General features: G+C 39.9%; 1 protein-coding gene across 1 annotated transcript in view; it reads right to left on the reverse strand.

Annotated features, from left to right (window-relative positions):
* The window catches only part of MDN1 (midasin AAA ATPase 1), a 160,646-nt gene that overhangs the window by 74,443 nt on the left and 67,139 nt on the right, over positions 1-19,064 (reverse strand). The window contains exons 28-36 of the mRNA XM_090279673.1: positions 18,823-18,957; positions 18,604-18,742; positions 17,850-17,988; positions 16,851-16,981; positions 7,815-7,959; positions 5,976-6,105; positions 2,340-2,558; positions 1,161-1,358; positions 36-244 (exon numbers count right to left, since the gene is read on the reverse strand). Coding sequence (XP_090135799.1) covers positions 36-244; positions 1,161-1,358; positions 2,340-2,558; positions 5,976-6,105; positions 7,815-7,959; positions 16,851-16,981; positions 17,850-17,988; positions 18,604-18,742; positions 18,823-18,957 — 1,445 coding nt within the window. The remainder of the gene's footprint in view (positions 1-35; positions 245-1,160; positions 1,359-2,339; positions 2,559-5,975; positions 6,106-7,814; positions 7,960-16,850; positions 16,982-17,849; positions 17,989-18,603; positions 18,743-18,822; positions 18,958-19,064) is intronic.

The following is a 19,064-nucleotide window of genomic DNA, read 5'->3' on the forward strand; positions in this document are numbered from 1 at the left end:
CTATACCTATCCTCATCAGCTATAGGACGACTTACCGTCTGCTCTGACAAGTTGATTCGAACAAGGGTGTTGCCTGAAGCCTTTGCTAATGCTCCCACCAAACTTGTCTTGCCCACACCGGGGGAGCCCTCCAGGAGAATAGGTTTGTTCAGTTTTGTAGCTCTTAAGAGCCTCTGGGCATTCATAGCTGTGGTGCCAGCACTGAGTGCATAGTCAGCAATATTATTCCTGTGCAGGACAGGTCCTTAAGCGGAGGGGAAAAAAGCCACATATAAGCCAGACATCACCAAATCATTTATATATGTCAACCTAAAGTTATAAGAATTCACCAAGGAGACTGTTGGTTAAGTGAAGTACCATTTGTAGTGAAATGCTTAGCCCTATTTCAACATTTCCCCACTTTGGGGCCCATAAAATGCTTTAGAGAAAGAGCCAGCAGCATACTTTCTTCAACTGCATCTGATGCACAAATCTCTCCATCTCTTATACCTATACATATACCTACTACACAGATCTAACTGCAAGCACACATCTCTCCTATTGCAAGCTATACCTGGAAATTACTACAGGTACTTGTACAATTTACCTTTTTAAGTAGGCATTTACCTAAAAGTCAACGTAAACTAGGCATATAAACCACATGGTTCCATATTAAACCATTTCATCCAAGGTTATTAAGCCACCAAGACAATTCAGGGTGCATCACCTGCATTTCCCCATTAATCATGCATTTGTTCATCCATTCAATCAACAGACATTTCCCGAAAGCTTTTGACTGCTAGGCTATGTGTCAGATGCCCAGAACAGGAAAATGAGAGACACAAACCTGCCTTCAAGGATTCACAAACCTCTTTTTGCAAAAGGTGATGAGGTTCTGCAGCTGGTACATTAGGAAAGCTCTTGTTTTGAGCACCAAGTAATGAACAAATTCATGCATTTTTACAAGACAATTTATTCATAAATTAAAGACTATATTTTCCCCTATTTTTACATGGCAGTTATGTGTTTTTAACCATTCACAAAATTATGGTTATGCCAAATTAGATTCTAACTCATATAACTAGCTCAAAATTAATCATGAGTATGACACACTAAAACAAAAAGTCAAGTCTCATTGATGTACAAGAAAAGAATCTTCATTTATTTAAAATCATTCTTACCTCTTGGTATAAAAAATGGATGAATTCCCCAACAGTTATCTATCCCGGTGAATTCTTTGGCTTTGAGTCTGTCATAAATCTTTAATTCATTTTTCTGACATTCTGTAAGTCGGACTATCTTGGAAAGTTTCTTGATTAAGAACTTCAGACATTCTTTGCGAGCCAAGAGGGCCGTACCAAACCCAGAGGAAGTGACCCCTAAAAGACAGATGAGTCCATCAAACAACAGCACACCACCATGCTTCACACTCAGCAGGAGTTCTAGGACAGGATCCTAGGGAAGTGAAGCATGAGCTGAATGACAGACAAAACATGATGCTAATGAAGGTGGTTCTAAGGCAGGAGCCTGACTTCCCTTTCCACAACTTACAGATCACCAATTCAGCAACAGCTTAGTAATTACAGCACGCCAGGACTCCATGATGAAATCAGCATGGAGATATGAGTAATATGGTACTACTCATTGTTTTGGTTTATATTTCTAATCCTCATGGCTAAAAAAACAAAACTTAAATACTGAATTTTATGAAATTACAGAAACTTACAACAAAGCAGGGGTCACCTACCTCTGTCCCCCAGGGCAGCCCTTTCCAAGGCTCTGGAGGCCATTCTCACCCTTGGTCCCCCCAGGCCCTGACCTGCTATCAGCTCCCCGCTCTTACCAGCCCCACCACCACCCTTGGGACACCCTATGTCTGCTCCTACTTTGGTGAAGAACCCCTTATGAAAGCCTCCTGAATCATCTAATGTGAGATGCCAGCTGTCCTGCAGGGACCCCAACCAATTGGCTCAGGGTGTAAAACAAAACAAAACAGACAAAAAATTTAAAGCAAAGCAAAATAAAGGATTCAGTCCCACTAACTATAAATGACCATTCATGTTAAGAATTATCCAGTCTTTCAGAAGCAAGGGCATTTCCAAGGGTCTTCTTTCTACTCAGAATCAGCATTTCATGTTTACTAAGACCCTTGCCTATACGCAATGGGAAGTTTTGGAGCTTTTATACCAACATCTCAAAAAGAGTAAAAAAATAGAGAGAAAGAGAGAAAGCCATTTTGAGCCTTGGAAATGTTCGAGTAAGTGATTCTATAAAGTATCTGGGTGAGAGGTCTGGACCTGCTCCATTTCGAACTCCACTCTACCATAACCCCTGTTCCCACCAGCTAAGAGACAACATACCTGAACCTATTCCATCTATGTACACCAGGCATGCAGCATGGACAAAAGATGTCACAGTAGAGATGGTCTCTGGCCTTTTCCAAGCAGCTTCCTCCCCCATAGTGTTCATGAAGTTAACCCAGGACAGGATATCTCTGATACTGACCACACACTTTCGGCCAAATTCCTGGTGGGTCAGCCACTCAATGAAATCCAGCATCACTTCAGCTATGTCAGCCCCTATGACACAAGGAAGTAAGTGTTCACTGTTTACAAACACTCTAGAATCTTGTAATGTGGGGCCCACAGACGACCTAAAGCAACTCTATAATCCATGAAATTACGAGTATATGCAAATTTTTGCAAATTAATATGAATGTTTTTCCTACAAAGGGGGGTGGTCCACAGCTCTTATAGCATTCCCAAGGGGTTTATGAATAGCATTCCACACATAGAAAAAAATTTTTTAATTTATTTAAACAAAAATACTTGAGAATTATAGCATAAGAAATTATACCCTGAAACTTAAAAAGATAATCTTTTGGTTCACGTTCAGACACCATTTTGAACTTAAGACACAAAGATCTTAGAACATATACAAACTTTATTATATTATAAAATGATTCTCTGGAATGGGGAATGCCACCTTTTTGGTGGCATTTGGGTCAGGGGTTTTTTTTTTTTTTTTTGGTTTGTTTTGTTAAATCATTCAGAATTCAGCAAATTACAGTATTCATACATTTTGTTTCATGATTTAGGTTAAAAGGCTATTCTACTTATTAGTTTCATGCTGTAAAATATACAGAAATAAAATACTTTAGTTATATATAGATTAAAGCAATGCCAATTAAATTTAGTAGAGCACTTTATGTATATAACTTCTGAAGTCAATAGTAAACATTTATCTAAAAAGGATAAACACCAAAGGATTTTTTTAAAAAAGAAACATGATGAGGAGAACTATTATAATATTCAGCAACATTCTTCAAGGCTATCCTGAGAATGGGTCAGAAAAAAACTAATTGCTCAGAACAAAAAAATACTAATTACAGAAAAAGAAACATATCTTTAGAAGGAACTTAAAATGACAGCTCAACAGGAAAAGAATAGTAACAATGAGGAAAGAAATTAAATGCTATTCCACCTAGATATTAAATACAAGTACTTGGATCCACATTCAAAGTGAAATAAATTTGAGGTACATCAAAAACTTAATAAAAATGAATAACTTGATCCACTGTTAGAGAGAAATTCAATCATGACTATTAAGCAGGAAGAAAATCATCAGTGATATAGTAGACAGGTTCATGTATGTTATTTGTTTCACAACAAATATTAAGAGGCAACATAATACAGAAACCTACGTGATAAATGTAATAAATATTATCCAAAAATAAATAATGAATACTGGTGTGGCTCACTTAGTTGGAGCATTGTCAAAAAATTGAAAGTTCACCGGTTTGATTCCCAGTCAGGGCACATTCCTGGGTTGCAGGTTCAGTCCCCAGTAGGGGCACATATGAGAGGCAACCAATAGATGTTTCTCTCACATTGATGCTTCTCTCCCTTTCTCTCTCCCTCCCTTTTCCTCTCTCTAAAATCAGTAAGCATGTTCTCAGGTAAGGATTTAAAAAAAGAAAAGAAAGAGAAAATCCATGCTTGAAGGACTACCGAGCTGGCACATTCACTAAGTTGCTGATAGCACTGCGAATAAGAGTATCTTTCTGGAGAGCAAGCAGGTCATAACCAATAGAAGCTGTGAAGTTCTTCTTCATGTCCACATTTAGAAATAAATTCAAGGACACATGTATATACATCATGGTGACAGATGTTAGCTAGACTTACTGTGGTGATCATTTTACAATATATAAAAATATCAAATCACTATGTTGTAGACCTGAAACTAGTATATTACTGTATGTCAAACATGCCTCAAAAAAATTTATATATACAGGGTGTCCCCCAAAAAATGTATATACACTTTAAATAATTATAAAGTCGGTGTTCATTACAATACATTTCACTTTTAAAATGTAACAGAATCTACAGACATTATTTGTTTTGTCAACGCCTGTTTCCAAACTGACATCTGTTCTGGTCCAGGCACTGCTGACAACGTGAAGCAATGGAATCACAAACATCACAAAACAGGAAGATGGAGACCCCCCACACTACCATCACAATGCTAGATCCCACCTTGATGAGATCTTGCCAAACAGGTGGACTGGACGAAGGAGTTTCGTAGAATACCCTGCGCGTTCACCAGACCTCACACCTCTAGACTTTTTTTATGGGGACACTTAAAAGACAAAGTCTACACTGCAACAGTCACTGAATTGAGAGCAGCCGTTGAACAAGAATGTACATAAATACCAAACGAAATGTTTCGTGATGTTTGCAATTCCAGTGCTTCACGTTGTCAGCAGTGCCTGGACCAGAATAGACATCAGTTTGAAAACAGGCGTTAACAAAATAATTAAATAATGTCTGTGGATTCTATTACATTTTGAAAATGAAATGTATTTTAATAAACACTGACTTTATAATTATTTAAAGTCTTTATACATTTTTGGGGGGAACATCCTGTATGTGTATATATATCTCAAAGCAATTTAGGCTCAATTCAAAACGAACCACATGCTTTTTCCTCCCTGGCTACTTGAAGACTGGTCACCAGTTCCTGACCAACGCACTACTCCAACAGAAACAAATGATCACTGACGTCCTTCAGCCTGGGAAGGCAACAGTACCTAAGACAGAAGTTTGGAAAAAAATTTGCCAAAGTGTATAAGACCACACCAGATATCATCTTTATGTTTGGATTCAGACCTCATTTTGGTGTTGGCAAGACAACTGGCTTTGACATTAATTTATGAGTCCTTGGATTATGTAAAGAAAAATGAACCCAAACAGAGGCTTACAAGACGCGGCCTATATGAGAAGACCACAAGAAAACAAAAAGGAATGCAAGAACAGAATGAAGAAAGTAAGGGTTGCGAAGACCAATGTTGGTGCTGGCAAAAAGGAGTAAAAGTTCTTTCGTGACTTTATCTGTGGTGATTGCACAGATTTTTCATGAGAGAATAAACTAAGAGTTCTAAAAAAAAAAGAAAAGAACCACATAATTAATGTTTTGACTCTCTGACTCTTACAGGATATCTTAAGAATTGTTAAATCTAGGTTATAGGTGTATGGGAGTTTTTCACTACTTTTCTCTTTTCCTTATGTTTGAAATTCTATATAATAATAATTTTTTAATAAGTGAAATAATAAATTAGCTGATGACAACTAGAGAAGTAGTTTAAAATTCTATAAACATTTTCTAAAGGTAAAAATGACAAATTAAACCCAAATTTTCCTCATCTTTAGCCAATAAATATACCTTCTATAAAGATGGTCAACAGGTAAAATAAGGAAGCTGGAATTTATTAACCCTGGTGAAGGAGGCAACGGGAAGAAGGGCCACTTTAATAAATGGTAATAAGCTAATATCATAATTTTTTAGATCTATTTTGTTCCTATTTCTCTACCTCTCCTTCTCCACCTCTCCTTCTCCTTATAATACACCATATATACATACTGCTATGTCCTATACCACACCTCTCACTTTTAATATACAGATCCTCCATCTCTCCACCACCACTACAATGCTCTCACCTTTATGATCTATTCTGCCCAGAGACAGTCCTGGACGAAGATTACTGCTGATAATCTGTTTTAAGTCTTCACGATTTGTGCTCTGAGGGCACCATATTTCCGTAAACCGGTTCCTTAAGGCAGGGGACAGCTGTAAGGAACACAAACTACAATGTGAATTTAATAGTTATGAGAAAAGTAGAAAATAAACCTTTTCAAAAATGTTAGCAGTGAGTCAAGCATATACCAGACACTTCTTTTATTACCTCTACTACTAGATATGATTTAATGAAGACCTACTTTGTCCTGGCTCCTTACATGTATCATCTCATTAATCTCCACCACAGCTTCCAAGTTGGTTGTGCCATCACTTTGACAAATATAGCACAGAACTTCAAAGTCATGTAAAGTGTACGTGGTACAAATAGGATTCCAGCCAGCCTCAGTGGGCAACTCCCTATCCTGAACACCCTCCCATAAGCAAAGGCCCTTCCTTTACTTCACCTTCAGTTACATAACTAATGCTTTAGAGAAAATAATTCCATCTTCCCACAGAGACAGCTGTCTGAAGTAGAAGGAAAAAACTGCTTTTATGTAGCTCAAAGAGAGTAAAATTATGAGGTACGTATTTTACCTCTCATATAACAAAGAATTGTGTAGTCCCCTCCAGTCTTAAGGCCTCTGCCCTCAGTCTGGATTCCTCTTACCCTTCCCATAGGTCAGCTAACCTCCATGCACAAATGTCTGCAATGACACATGCATGTAATTATCAGTTTCCTTTTACTTGACAATAAGCTCCATCCATTGTCTATCTAGCCTACCACAGCAAAACCAGAAAAATGCCTGTACTCAGAGCAGCTCAGTTAAGAACCAGGGAACACGTAAGTGTTCTTCATAGCCAGCATAGACAAGGAGCGCTTCTGGTCTTCAGAATCCTACCTTGCTCTACTTGCTGGATATGCAAAGTAAAAGCCAGCAATCTTTGGCTAAGAAAAATATAAGCTAACCTAACAAGTAAGTTAACATACACAACCATGAAATCACATCCTCTGTGCTATTTCCACTTGCCAAAGGAAAGTTTTCATATTATGATTGAAACTGTAAGTGTATTTTATTTCTTCTTTTCAGAACATTTCTTAAGGTGGAATGATATAATCTTCTAACTTAGAGTTAGGAAAATTAGGCTACCACACTACCCTTTTCCTTAACTTTAACAGGCTAGGATCCCACACACAACTCATATACTTCACTGAGAGGCGTCACAAGCCTGAAAGCCATGAAGCTTGAGTGTTAGATCTTGGCGGAATCCCAACACCACCCTTTGAAGAGAAGGAAACACTTCCACCCTTTTCTTCCCAACAGGCTGAGAGTGACCCACAGAACCCTGAGAGAACAGATATGGTCTACCTGCAAAACCAAAAGAGGTTCTAGACTGTGATTTCTTGACCCTTCAAAATCACTCATAAAACCACACTCATGTTTTAAGAGAGTAGACTCTAGTAGCACAGCTTGAGATTAAATTTCAGTTTCAACTTTTCACATCCATGAAAGTAGAAAAATAACTTTCTCACAGAGCTCTTGTGAGAATGTATTACATTAAAATGTATGTAAAGACCTGGTGAAGTAAATGGAACAATGAAATTTCAGGCTCATAGACAAAGTGAGATGTCAAATAAGGAAATGTTTATCTGTTAAAATTATTTTTTCAACCTTGTAATAATCCTAAAATGTATTTCTGGATCTTTACTTTTCACCCAACATAAAAATTCCAAATGCATTTTTATATACTGTATTTAAGGGTGTCAATGAGCTATGGTCAGAAAGTTAAAAATAAATTATGCTTCAAGAACATGGTTTTACCTCTTTTTTCCCAAAGTCGCCCCCAGGGTTCATGGTTGCTAAGATACGGAATTTTTTCCCAGCAGTCAACAGCTCTACCTCATTATCCTTGTCCTCTGGGCTGCCTTTTTCTGCTAATACTAGAGACTTTTCTACTTCAAGGACACTAAAAGAGAGAAAAAAAGAGGAGGATGTATTATTAGAAAAGGCTTATGCATTCTGCCGATTTTGTGGTCTTCAATGTTCTTCAAGAAGAACAAAGAAAGTTATCTCCTCTGCTGAGCTTTAACTTCAGTTAACGGTTTCCCACCACACATTTTTGAATGACTCATTATCTCAATTCCTGTGTGATAGAAAAATATTTCTGATTAAAACAAAAAGAATTCACTTTTCCACCACTTATGCCCTTTATAAGGAAGGCATTTGTTTTAAAAATGAGTCTTGCATGCAAATGTTCATGGCAGTATTATGCATCGAAGTAGAAACAACCCCAATACCACCAAGTTGTGAGTAGATAAAAAATATGGTATATACACACAATAAAACACTATTAGAAATCAAAAGAAACAAACTACTAATAGGCTACCACCTGGATAAACCTCAAAACATTATGGCAAAATTTAAAAAAAGACCTTTTATATGAAATGTCCTGAAAAGACAAATCCAGAGACAAAAAGATTAGCTGCAAGAGGTGGTATCAGAAATAAACTGTAAGAGAGGAGGTAAGATGGCGGAGGAGTGAGGAGAGGTTGCGGTTTTAGGCTCCGGAGACCCGTCTACAGTTTGGTCTAATTGCAGACAGAACATCTCAGTGAGCAGCTGGACATTGGCGGGAGTTGAGCCAAGGCACTGCTGGATTAGAGAAAATCCACCTGGGAACAACCTGTTTAGTGAGGATAGCGGAGAAAAAGGGGACGAAACGGGATTCCTGACTGGGGCGGCTGCCCGAGCTGTGGCGGGAAGCACACAAAGGATTTTTGGCGACCACAGGCTACCCCAGAGAGGAGTCAGGCGGAGAGCGGATCTCTGCCCGCTGGCAGAGACGGGACTCGACCAAGTGGCATTGGCGCTGAAGGACAGGAGACAGCGTGCTACCGGGCAAGTGAGAACATAATTCTCCTTTATATTTTTCTCTAGTGGATGGTGGAGACGGGAGGAAAGTTTGGGTGTGGTAGGCCGTTCTGGAGGAGCACAGGCGCAGGGGCGCGCTAATCCACTCCTCAACCCTACCATTGGGTCGCGGGGGCGCACATAGGGAAGTGCTCTCATTTACTGGCCCAGATGCGCGGGGCCGTGAGTCCAGGCGTCCCTCGGACATTCCCCAACGGACATAAGATCAGTGCCCCAACGGGCACAGGGAGGGCCCACTGAACACGCAGAGGACTGTGCACAGACACCCCTAGACAGCTCCCGTGGGCGCAGGGCCCCAGGCCGGAAAGCAGACCACTAGCGCAGGCTCTGTTTGTGCCCGCCCAGACGGGTGAGGGAAGGCGGGCGGCTGCAGCACGGGAACAGCGAGAGGCGGCGACCCACGGATGCTCGATTCCACTGAGCGCAAGTGTCCCTGGCCCTGCCCTAAGAGGCGAGAGACCAACTCCCGGAGCTCGGCTCAGCGGGACTGAGGGCACGGGGCAGCGTGCGAGCGTGAAAGCACCTCAGCCCGGGGTCAGTGGGAGCTCTCTGGCCGCCTGTGCGGGCAGGGTCACCTTGGCGCAAACGGGGAACCGCCGCGGCCCAGCGAAAGAAGGAGCCAATCCCGGGGAAAGCGCTCGGGCCGTCCGCGCGGGCAGGGTCACCTCGGCGCGAACGGGGAACTGCCGCGCCCCAGCGAAAGAAGGAGCCAATCCCGGGGAAAGCGCTCGGGCCGTCCGCGCGGGCAGGGTCACCTCGGCGCGAACGGGGAACTGCCGCGCCCCAGCGAAAGAAGGAGCCAATCCCGGGGAAAGCGCTCGGGCCGTCCGCGCAGGCAGGGTCACCTCGGCGCGAACGGGGAACTGCCGCGCCCCAGCGAAAGAAGGAGCCAATCCCGGGGAAAGCGCTCGGGCCGCCCGCGCGGACAGAGACACCTTGGCACGAACGGGGAACCACCGCGGCCCGGCAGCAGTGGGCTCCAACCGCGGGGCAAACTCTCGGGCCGTCAGAGCGCGCAGGGGCTTACGCGCAAGGGCACCTCAACTGGCTACAGCGGGCAGCAAGGTAGCGCGCCGCGCCGGCAATCGCGGGCGCGCACCATAGCGGCAACCGGGTGCGCACACCAGTCCGACAAAAGAACAAGAACCTCTGACCTGCCACACTAGACCAGCTGCGGACCCAGAAAAAGAAGGCAACACACCAAGGCTAAAACGGAGTAAAAACATCGTTTTTTTTTTTTCTCCAAATTTTTTCTCCCAAATTTTTTCTCCCTTGTTCTTTCTTTCTTCTTAATAATTTCTTTTCTTTCCTTCTTTCTTTATTCTTTTCCTGGGGTTTTTTTTGGGGGGTTTTTGGGGGGTATATATATATATATATATATATATATTTTTTTTTTTTTTTGGTTCAATTTTTTTTTCTCTCTCTTTTTTCTTTCTTCTGTATTCTTTCTTTTCTATCTTTCTTTGTTCCTTTCTTGCTAACCTTTTGGGGTTTTTTGGGGGGGGTTGTGGTAAATTTTTTATTTTCTTCTCTTTCTCTCTTTCTTCTTTTCTTTCTCCTATTTTCTTGGGGATTTTTTGGGGGAGTGTTTTTCCTCCACCTCTTCCAATAATAACAAACTTTATCTCTAACGTGTTGCATATAACCTCTCCTTCTCAGCCTTTCTCTTTAATAGTGGTTTATTCGTTTGTGTGTCTAGCTTAGCCCCCCTATTACTTTAAATAATACAATATAATTACTATATAAACCCAAATACAATACAATCCCACTTTCTTACTATACTAAGTATTTTTCTATCCTTTTCTTCTATTTTTCTTAACATACAATGTAAATATTACTAACTGGCTTGCACAGTCTCAACTATTATTAATCTATCAACCCCTCTATCAAAAATTATATTTTTCCTCCCCAAAAACAACTCGTATCTATTCTTCTTATAGTATAAAAGCTCAAATCTCTTTACATTTATATTAATACGGGCTAGTTGGCTAACGATAGCAGGATAGAGTGGGGGATACTTTCTGAGGGTGTGGGTCTCCTGCCTGGGCTGTGTGTTTATGTCTTTAACAGCATATCCACAAAAGAACTCAAGACAAAGCAGATAGAGTGACTCTCAACCAAGTAGCCAGAAGGAAGATCCTATCAAAGAACATCTGAAATATAACCGAACAGCATAAACAAACGACATAAAGGGTAACTTAAGACCATCAGGCTCAGGATATCAAAGAGACTGCACCACTGAAACTCCCAGACCTTCGATAAAGAATATTACACCACAAAGGAGGGAAGTCAAAGCAGACTACCCCCCCAATAAATAAATAGATAAATAAATAAATAAATAAATAAAAACAAAAAGAATCCAACATGGTAAGACGCAAAAATAACCCCTCAATGAAAAGAAAAGAGGAATCCTCAGAAAGAGAGATAGACGAAATAGACATAGCCCAAATGTCAGACATGGAATTCAAAACAATGGTGGTAAAGAAGCTCAATATACTCGACATCCTTAAAATCAACTATGACAACCTTCAAGGAAGTTACCAGCAGCTCCAAGAAAATTACAGGGAACTGGCAGAGAACTACACCAGCATAAAAAAAGACATAGAAATCGTTAACAAGAACCAGGAAGAACTTCAGAATACAATCTCTGAACTGAAAAACACAGTAGAATCAGTCAAAAGCAGACTAAACGAAGCAGAAGATCGGATTAGTGAGTTAGAAGATAATGTAGAGAAAAACTCCCAGACAATACAGCAAAATGAAAAACGATTGAAAAAATATGAACAAGATGTAAGGGAATTACAGGATAGCATTAGGAAAAATAATTTAAGGATCATCGGAATACGAGAGGAAGAAGAAAAGGAACATGGAATTGAAAATCTGATAGGAGAAATAGTGACAGAAAATTTTCCGAACCTGATGAGAGGAAAAGCTATGCAAGTCCAAGAAGCACTGAGAGTTCCAATCAAGAGGAACCCCCAAAAACCCACTCCAAGGCACATCATAGTTAAAATGGCAACATTCCAAGACAAAGAGAGAATCCTAAAAGCAGCAAGAGAAAAGCAGCAAATAACATACAAGGGAGCTCCGATAAGGCTATCAACTGATTTCTCAACAGAAACATTACAAGCCAGAAGGGAATGGTCAAAAATATTTCAAGCAATGAAAAACAAAGGCCTACAACCAAGAATACTCTACCCAGCAAGGCTCTCATTCAAAATAGAAGGTGAAATAAGGAGTTTCTCAGACAAAGGAAGACTGAAAGAATACATCTCCACCAAACCAGCATTGCAAGAGATGCTAAAGGGACTGTTCTAGGAAAAAACAAGAGAGGAGAGGAACAGAGGTACAAAGGGAAATGAATAAATACACGTCAATAATAACCTTAAATGTAAATGGATTAAATGCTCCAATTAAAAGACATAGGGTAACGGAATGGATAAGAAAACAGGACCCACATATTTGCTGTCTACAAGAAACACACCTCAAAACAAAAGATTTACACAGACTGAAAGTAAAGGGATATAAAAAAATATTCCAAGCAAACGGACCGGAAAAAAAAGCCGGGGTAGCAGTTCTCATATCAGACAAAATGGATTTCAAAGCAAGGACAATAAAAAGAGACAAAGAAGGACATTTCATAATACTTAAAGGAACAATCCATCAAGAAGATATGACTTTGATAAACATATATGCACCCAACATAGGAGCACCCAAATACATAAAGCAAATACTAGAAGACCACAAAAAGGATATCAACAACAACACACTCATAGTAGGGGACTTCAACACTCCATTATCAACAATAGACAGATCATCAAAGCAAAGAAACACCAAGGATATACAGGCATTGAACAACACACTAAACCACATGGATCTAACTGATATATATAGAACTTTTCACCCCAAAGAAGCAAAATATACATTCTTTTCAAGTGCACATGGGACATTTTCAAAGATAGACCACATGATAGGTCACAAAACAAGCCTCAACAAATTCAAGAAAATTGAAATCATATCAAGCATCTTTTCAGATCACAATGCCTTGAAACTAGAAATCAACCTCAGAGGAAAAAATCAAAGACACCCAAACTCATGGAGATTGAATAACATGCTATTAAATAATGAATGGGTTAACAATGACATCAAAGAAGCAATCAAGAAATTTCTAGAAACTAATGATAATGAGCACACAACAACCCAAAACCTGTGGGACACAGCAAAAGCAGTCCTGAGAGGGAAGTTTATAGCAATACAGGCATATCTGAAAAGGCTAGAAGAATCTCAAATAAAAAACCTAACCACAATGCTACAAGAACTAGAACAACAACAACAAACAAAGCCTAGGACAAGAAGAAGGAATGAAATCATCAAGATCAGAGCAGAACTAAATGACATAGAGACTAAACAAACTATCCAAAAGATCAACGAAACTAGGAGCTGGTTCTTCGAAAAAATCAACAAAATCGACAAGCCTCTAGCCAGTCTAATCAAGAAAAAAAGAGAGAAGACACAAATAAACAAAATCAGAAATGAAAGAGGAGAAATCACGACTGATACCTCAGAAATACAAATGATAGTTAGAAATTACTTCAAACAACTGTATGACAAGAAATTTGACAATCTAGAAGAAATGGACAAATTTCTAGAAACATACAACCTTCCAAAACTGAATCAAGAAGAAGTGGAAAGTCTCAACAGACCAATAACAAAGAAGGAAATTGAAACAGTAATCCAAAATCTCCCTGCACACAAAAGCCCTGGACCGGATGGCTTCACAGGCGAATTCTACAAAACATTCAGGGAAGAACTAACTCCTATCCTCCTCAAACTGTTCCAAAAAATCCAAGAAGAAGGGAAAATCCCAAACTCTTTCTATGAAGCCAGTATTATCCTAATCCCCAAACCAGGTCAAGACACAACAAAGAAAGAAAACTACAGGCCAATATCACTGATGAACATCGATGCTAAAATCCTCAATAAAATATTGGCAAACAGGATCCAGCAACACATCAAAAAGATCATACATCATGATCAAGTGGGCTTCATTCCAGGGATGCAAGGATGGTTTAATATTCGCAAATCAATAAATATAATACATCACCTAAACAGAATGAAAGACAAAAATCACATGATCATATCAATAGATGCAGAAAAAGCATTTGATAAAGTTCAACACCCATTTATGATGAAAACACTCAGCAAAATGGGAATAAAGGGAGCATATCTTAACATAATTAAGGCTATATATGAGAAGCCTGAGGCCAACATCATACTCAATGGACAAAAACTGAAAGCATTCCCCCTGAACTCAGGAACGAGACAAGGTTGTCCACTCTCTCCACTCCTTTTCAACATAGTGTTGGAAGTCCTAGCCACAGCAATCAGACAAGAAAAAGAAATAAAAGGAATCCAAATTGGGAAAGAGGAAGTGAAACTTTCATTATATGCAGATGATATGATAGTATACCTAGAAAATCCTATAAACTCCACTAAAAGACTACTCAATATAATAAGTGAATTTGGCAAAATCGCAGGGTACAAAATAAATATACAGAAATCCAAGGCATTTCTGTACACCAACAATAAAATAGCAGAGACAGAGACAAAAAAGAAAATACCATTTACTATAGCAACAAGAAAAATAAAGTACCTAGGAGTAAACTTAACCAAAGAGATAAAAGACCTGTACTCTGAAAATTACATAACATTGAAGAAAGAAATCAAGGAAGAAACAAATAAATGGAAGCAAATACCATGTTCTTGGATGGGAAGAATCAACATCATCAAAATGGCCATACTACCCAAAGCAATTTACAAATTCAATGCAATCCCTATTAAAATACCAATGACATATTTCACAGACCTAGAACAAATACTCCATAAATTCATATGGAACCAAAAAAGACCCCGAATAGCAAAAGCAATCTTGAGACAGAAGAACACAGCAGGAGGAATCACAACACCAGATATCAAACAATACTACAAAGCCACTGTAATCAAAACAGTATGGTACTGGCATAAGAACAGACATATAGATCAGTGGAACAGAATAGAGAGTCCAGAAATAAACCCAGGCCTCTATGGTCAACTAATCTTTGATAAAGGAGGAAGGAACATAAAATGGAGTGAGAAGAGCCTCTTTAACAAATGGTGCTGGGAGAACTGGATAGGGACCTGCAAAAAAATGAAACTAGACCACCAACTTACACCACACACGAGAATAAACTCAAGATGGATCAAAGACTTAAATGTAAGCCGTGACACCATAAAAGTCCTAGAGGAAAACATAGGCAAGAAAATATCAGATATCTCACGTAACAATCTCTTCACGGACACATCTCCTAAAGCAAGAGAAATAAAGGAAAAAATAAATAAATGGGATTACATCAAACTGAAGAGTTTCTGCTCAGCAAAAGAAAACAACAGCAAATTGAAAAGGAAACCAACCATATGGGAAAACATATTTGCCAATGACATCACAGACAGGGGACTGATATCCAAAATATATAAAGAGCTGATACGACTCAACATCAAGAAAACAAACAACCCAATTAAAAAATGGGCAAGGGACCTGAACAAACACTTCTCCGAAGAGGACATACAGAAGGTCCATAGACACATGAAAAAATGCTCAACATCATTAGCCATCAGGGAGATGCAAATAAAAACCACAATGAGATACCACCTTACACCAGTCAGAATGGCCATCATCAACAAATCAACAAGCAACAAGTGCTGGCGAGGATGTGGAGAAACGGGAACCCTACTGCACTGTTGGTGGGAATGCAGACTGGTGCAACCACTATGGAGAACAGTATGGAATTACCTCAAAAGATTAAAAATGGAACTGCCTTTTGAACCAGCGACTCCACTACTAGGATTATACCCGAAGAATCTTGAAACACCAATTCAAAAGAACTTATGCACCCCTATGTTCATAGCAGCACTGTTTACAATAGCTAAGTGCTGGAAACAACCTAAGTGCCCATCTGTAGATGAGTGGATCAAAAAACTGTGGTACATTTACACAATGGAATACTATGTAGCAGAAAGAAAGAAGGAACTCCTACCATTTGCAACAACATGGATGGAACTAGAGAGAATTATGCTTAGTGAAATAAGCCAGGCAAAGAAAGAAAAATACCATATGATATCACCTAATACAGGAAACTAAAGAACAACACAGACAAAGGAACTAAATAGAACAAAAAGCAGAGTAGCAGTCAATAGGGGGGAGGGGGGAGGGAGAGAAGGGGGATAAGTAAGGGAAGGGTTTAATTAAAGAGCCTGTATGAAGGACTCATGGACATGGACAGCGGGGAGGGATATGATTGCGGGAGAGGGGGTGGGCTGGGTGGGGGAGAGAAATTGGGGGAAAAGGGGACAACTGTAATTGAAAAACCAAAATAAAAAAAAAAAAAAAAAAAAAGAAATAAACTGTAAATGGGCACAAGAAATCCTACTGGGATGACAGAAATGTTATAAAACATTGAATTATGCATTTAAAATGAATGCCTTTTAAGTTATACCTCAATAAGGAGAAAAAAATAGGTATACATGAAGATTCATACTGGTCTAAAGTTTTGAGAAGCCTTACAACAATAATATCCAGAATGCTGGTTTTAATACTTAAAAAAAATTAAGACAATGGTTATATGATTTGCCATAAAAAAGAATTTTAACTTGGGCGCATTTGTTTTAGCCTAGCTATCCCTTAGACCCATCTGTCTGATGACTGACAGCAAAACAGAAAAACTAGGCCACTTAAAGGAGATCCTGAAGATCCTTTCATGCTGAAGCCAGAAAAAGCAGTAACTCATCATCATTTTTAAATATTTACTATGCACCTATAAGAAACATTACTATGCACAAAAATTAATATCTATGAAAACAAGACCAGCGAAACAAACATAGGAAATGAACCTGTTGAGTCTTTCCAGGACAGAGTCATCAGCCAGCGAGATCTCATCCAAGAGGAAAAAGCTATCCTCCTTCAAGGCCAGAACCAGAGGCCCATCGTGCCACTCAAAGAGTCTTGATGTATCAATTTCTTCCTATAATTTGGAAGAGGAGGAGCTGAAATTAAAGAGCAGGTGTCCACAAGACCACACACATGTAAGCTAGCTGGTGTCTGCTAAAGGGAAATAATCATTCTGTCAGAAAGGAGGAGGGGGGACCCTCCTCAAAAAGAAAGCAAACAAGAATTATTTTCTGGAGGGTGGGCCCCTTGTAGTACAGGCTTCCCCCACTAGATGAGTATTCTAGGAACCCATCTGTATTAATGTACCAGCTGGCATTGTTGTGAGAGGCTGCATTTGGCTTCAGTGAATTTTTTAAAAAGACTTTCAATGCCTTTGCCCATTTCATGAGGGGAGATTTAAGAGCACACACCTGCCAAAATGTGCTAACTGTTCAGCAGTTTTTGACCAAAAACAGCATGACCCCCATGCCCCACCCTCCCTATTCACCCAATTTCATCCCAAGAGACTTTTTTGTTTCCCCAGATGAAAAAAGTCCTCAAAGGGAAATGTTTTGCTGATGTGGAAGAGGTGAAACAAAAATTGGCAGAAGCACTAAAAGGAGTAAAAATTAATGAGTTCAAAAACTGTTTTGACCAATAGGTGTAATGGCATCAAATGGAGAGTACTCTGAAGGTGACTGAAGTTTAAATATGAGAATACACAATTTTTTAATAAATAAATTTAGGGTTTGTTTGGGTGCCCCCTCATAAAGGTCTGTGAACAAGGGATAGATCCTGCACAAAAGGATGCTCACGAGGCCTCTTGCAGACCAGTGAAAATCTGGAAGTACATATAAAATCTGGAATCGAAACCCTACCATGCACAAAATCCCACAGCTGACTCATACACAGAGCTAACTGCAGTCCTTTAAATGAATGTACCCCTTTGCTACTGGACAAACCTTGTCGTTTGGCTTCTGTCTCACTGGTCGCAGCCCCCCCAGGAAGTCCGATGTCTCCATGTGTAAGTGGCAGTTGACTGAGTATAATTTCTGATTTGCCAAGGCTGCAAACACCTGACAGATAGTAGTTTTCCCACACCTGTAGAGATACATACCAGATTAACAAGGAGCATGAATTCTAAACACTCACCCACAAACATCCCAGTTAGCAAAAGAGGGGAGCCCTGGTGAGAGCCCCACTGCCGCAGCGGACACTACTGGCCAACATATTGTGTCTGCACCCCTGGCTCGGGCCGCACATCCCCAAATCACCAGCACCTGATGTGTTCCTTATCCAGAACAGCACATGTGGTTTGAATTCCATTCTTCCCTACTTCTACCAACCACCACCAAGGAATGGGGAAGGCCAATCCTTCTAGACAATCAAGACACACAGCTCATGTGCTGTTTTCCTCTACACGTCTATAGAATGAATGTCATGTTTAAAATAATTACACAGAGAAAAAACCAGCCCCAGCAATAATAATGCAAGAAATCATTCCTTTCCATCACAAAAGGTCTGAAGGTAGAGGAAAGTAAACAACAGATCTCATATTGCCTCTTAAAAAAGGGAGAAAGGGGAAAAACAACAGAAAGGGAGGAAACAAAAGGAAAAACAAAGACTGCGTTCCTGATGAGTCCTTCAGAGATAACTCAAGTAATCCTATGGAACTGAACTGAACCCTCATAACCAGTTACTGTCACAGAACTGTACCCGGTGTCTCCAACCAGCAGCACTGGCTCGCTGAATTCCAATGCCCTCCCCACCAGCACTGCCAGTCTCCGCATGCTCTCAGTCCACACGATATGGCTGAACTCGGACTCCATGGTGGACATCTGAGTAGACAATTTACCTATAAAATAGAATAAACATTTAGGTTCTAAGATGAGTATAGCTCAGTTCATTCTCCTATGGATATTTTGGCCTACTCACTCAGCAATTTTACGACATTTTCTTTGGAAAAGAGGGACTGAGGACACAACTTTTTCTTGAAATGCCTTTCAAGGACTTCTTGAATCACATCAACCTCCTCCTGCTTCCTGACTCGGCCTGCCAGAAGCATATAACCTTAAAAAAATAAAAATGAGGAACTGTCAAGTGTCAATACCAAGAGATGTTGAGAATACAATGCAAAAGCAAACTCTCATTAGCTCCTGCTGCTGGAGAAGAAATCT

Source organism: Furipterus horrens, unplaced genomic scaffold (genome assembly GCF_987537825.1).
Source record: "Furipterus horrens unplaced genomic scaffold, mFurHor1.1.pri manual_scaffold_6, whole genome shotgun sequence".
Taxonomy (NCBI): domain Eukaryota; kingdom Metazoa; phylum Chordata; class Mammalia; order Chiroptera; family Furipteridae; genus Furipterus; species Furipterus horrens.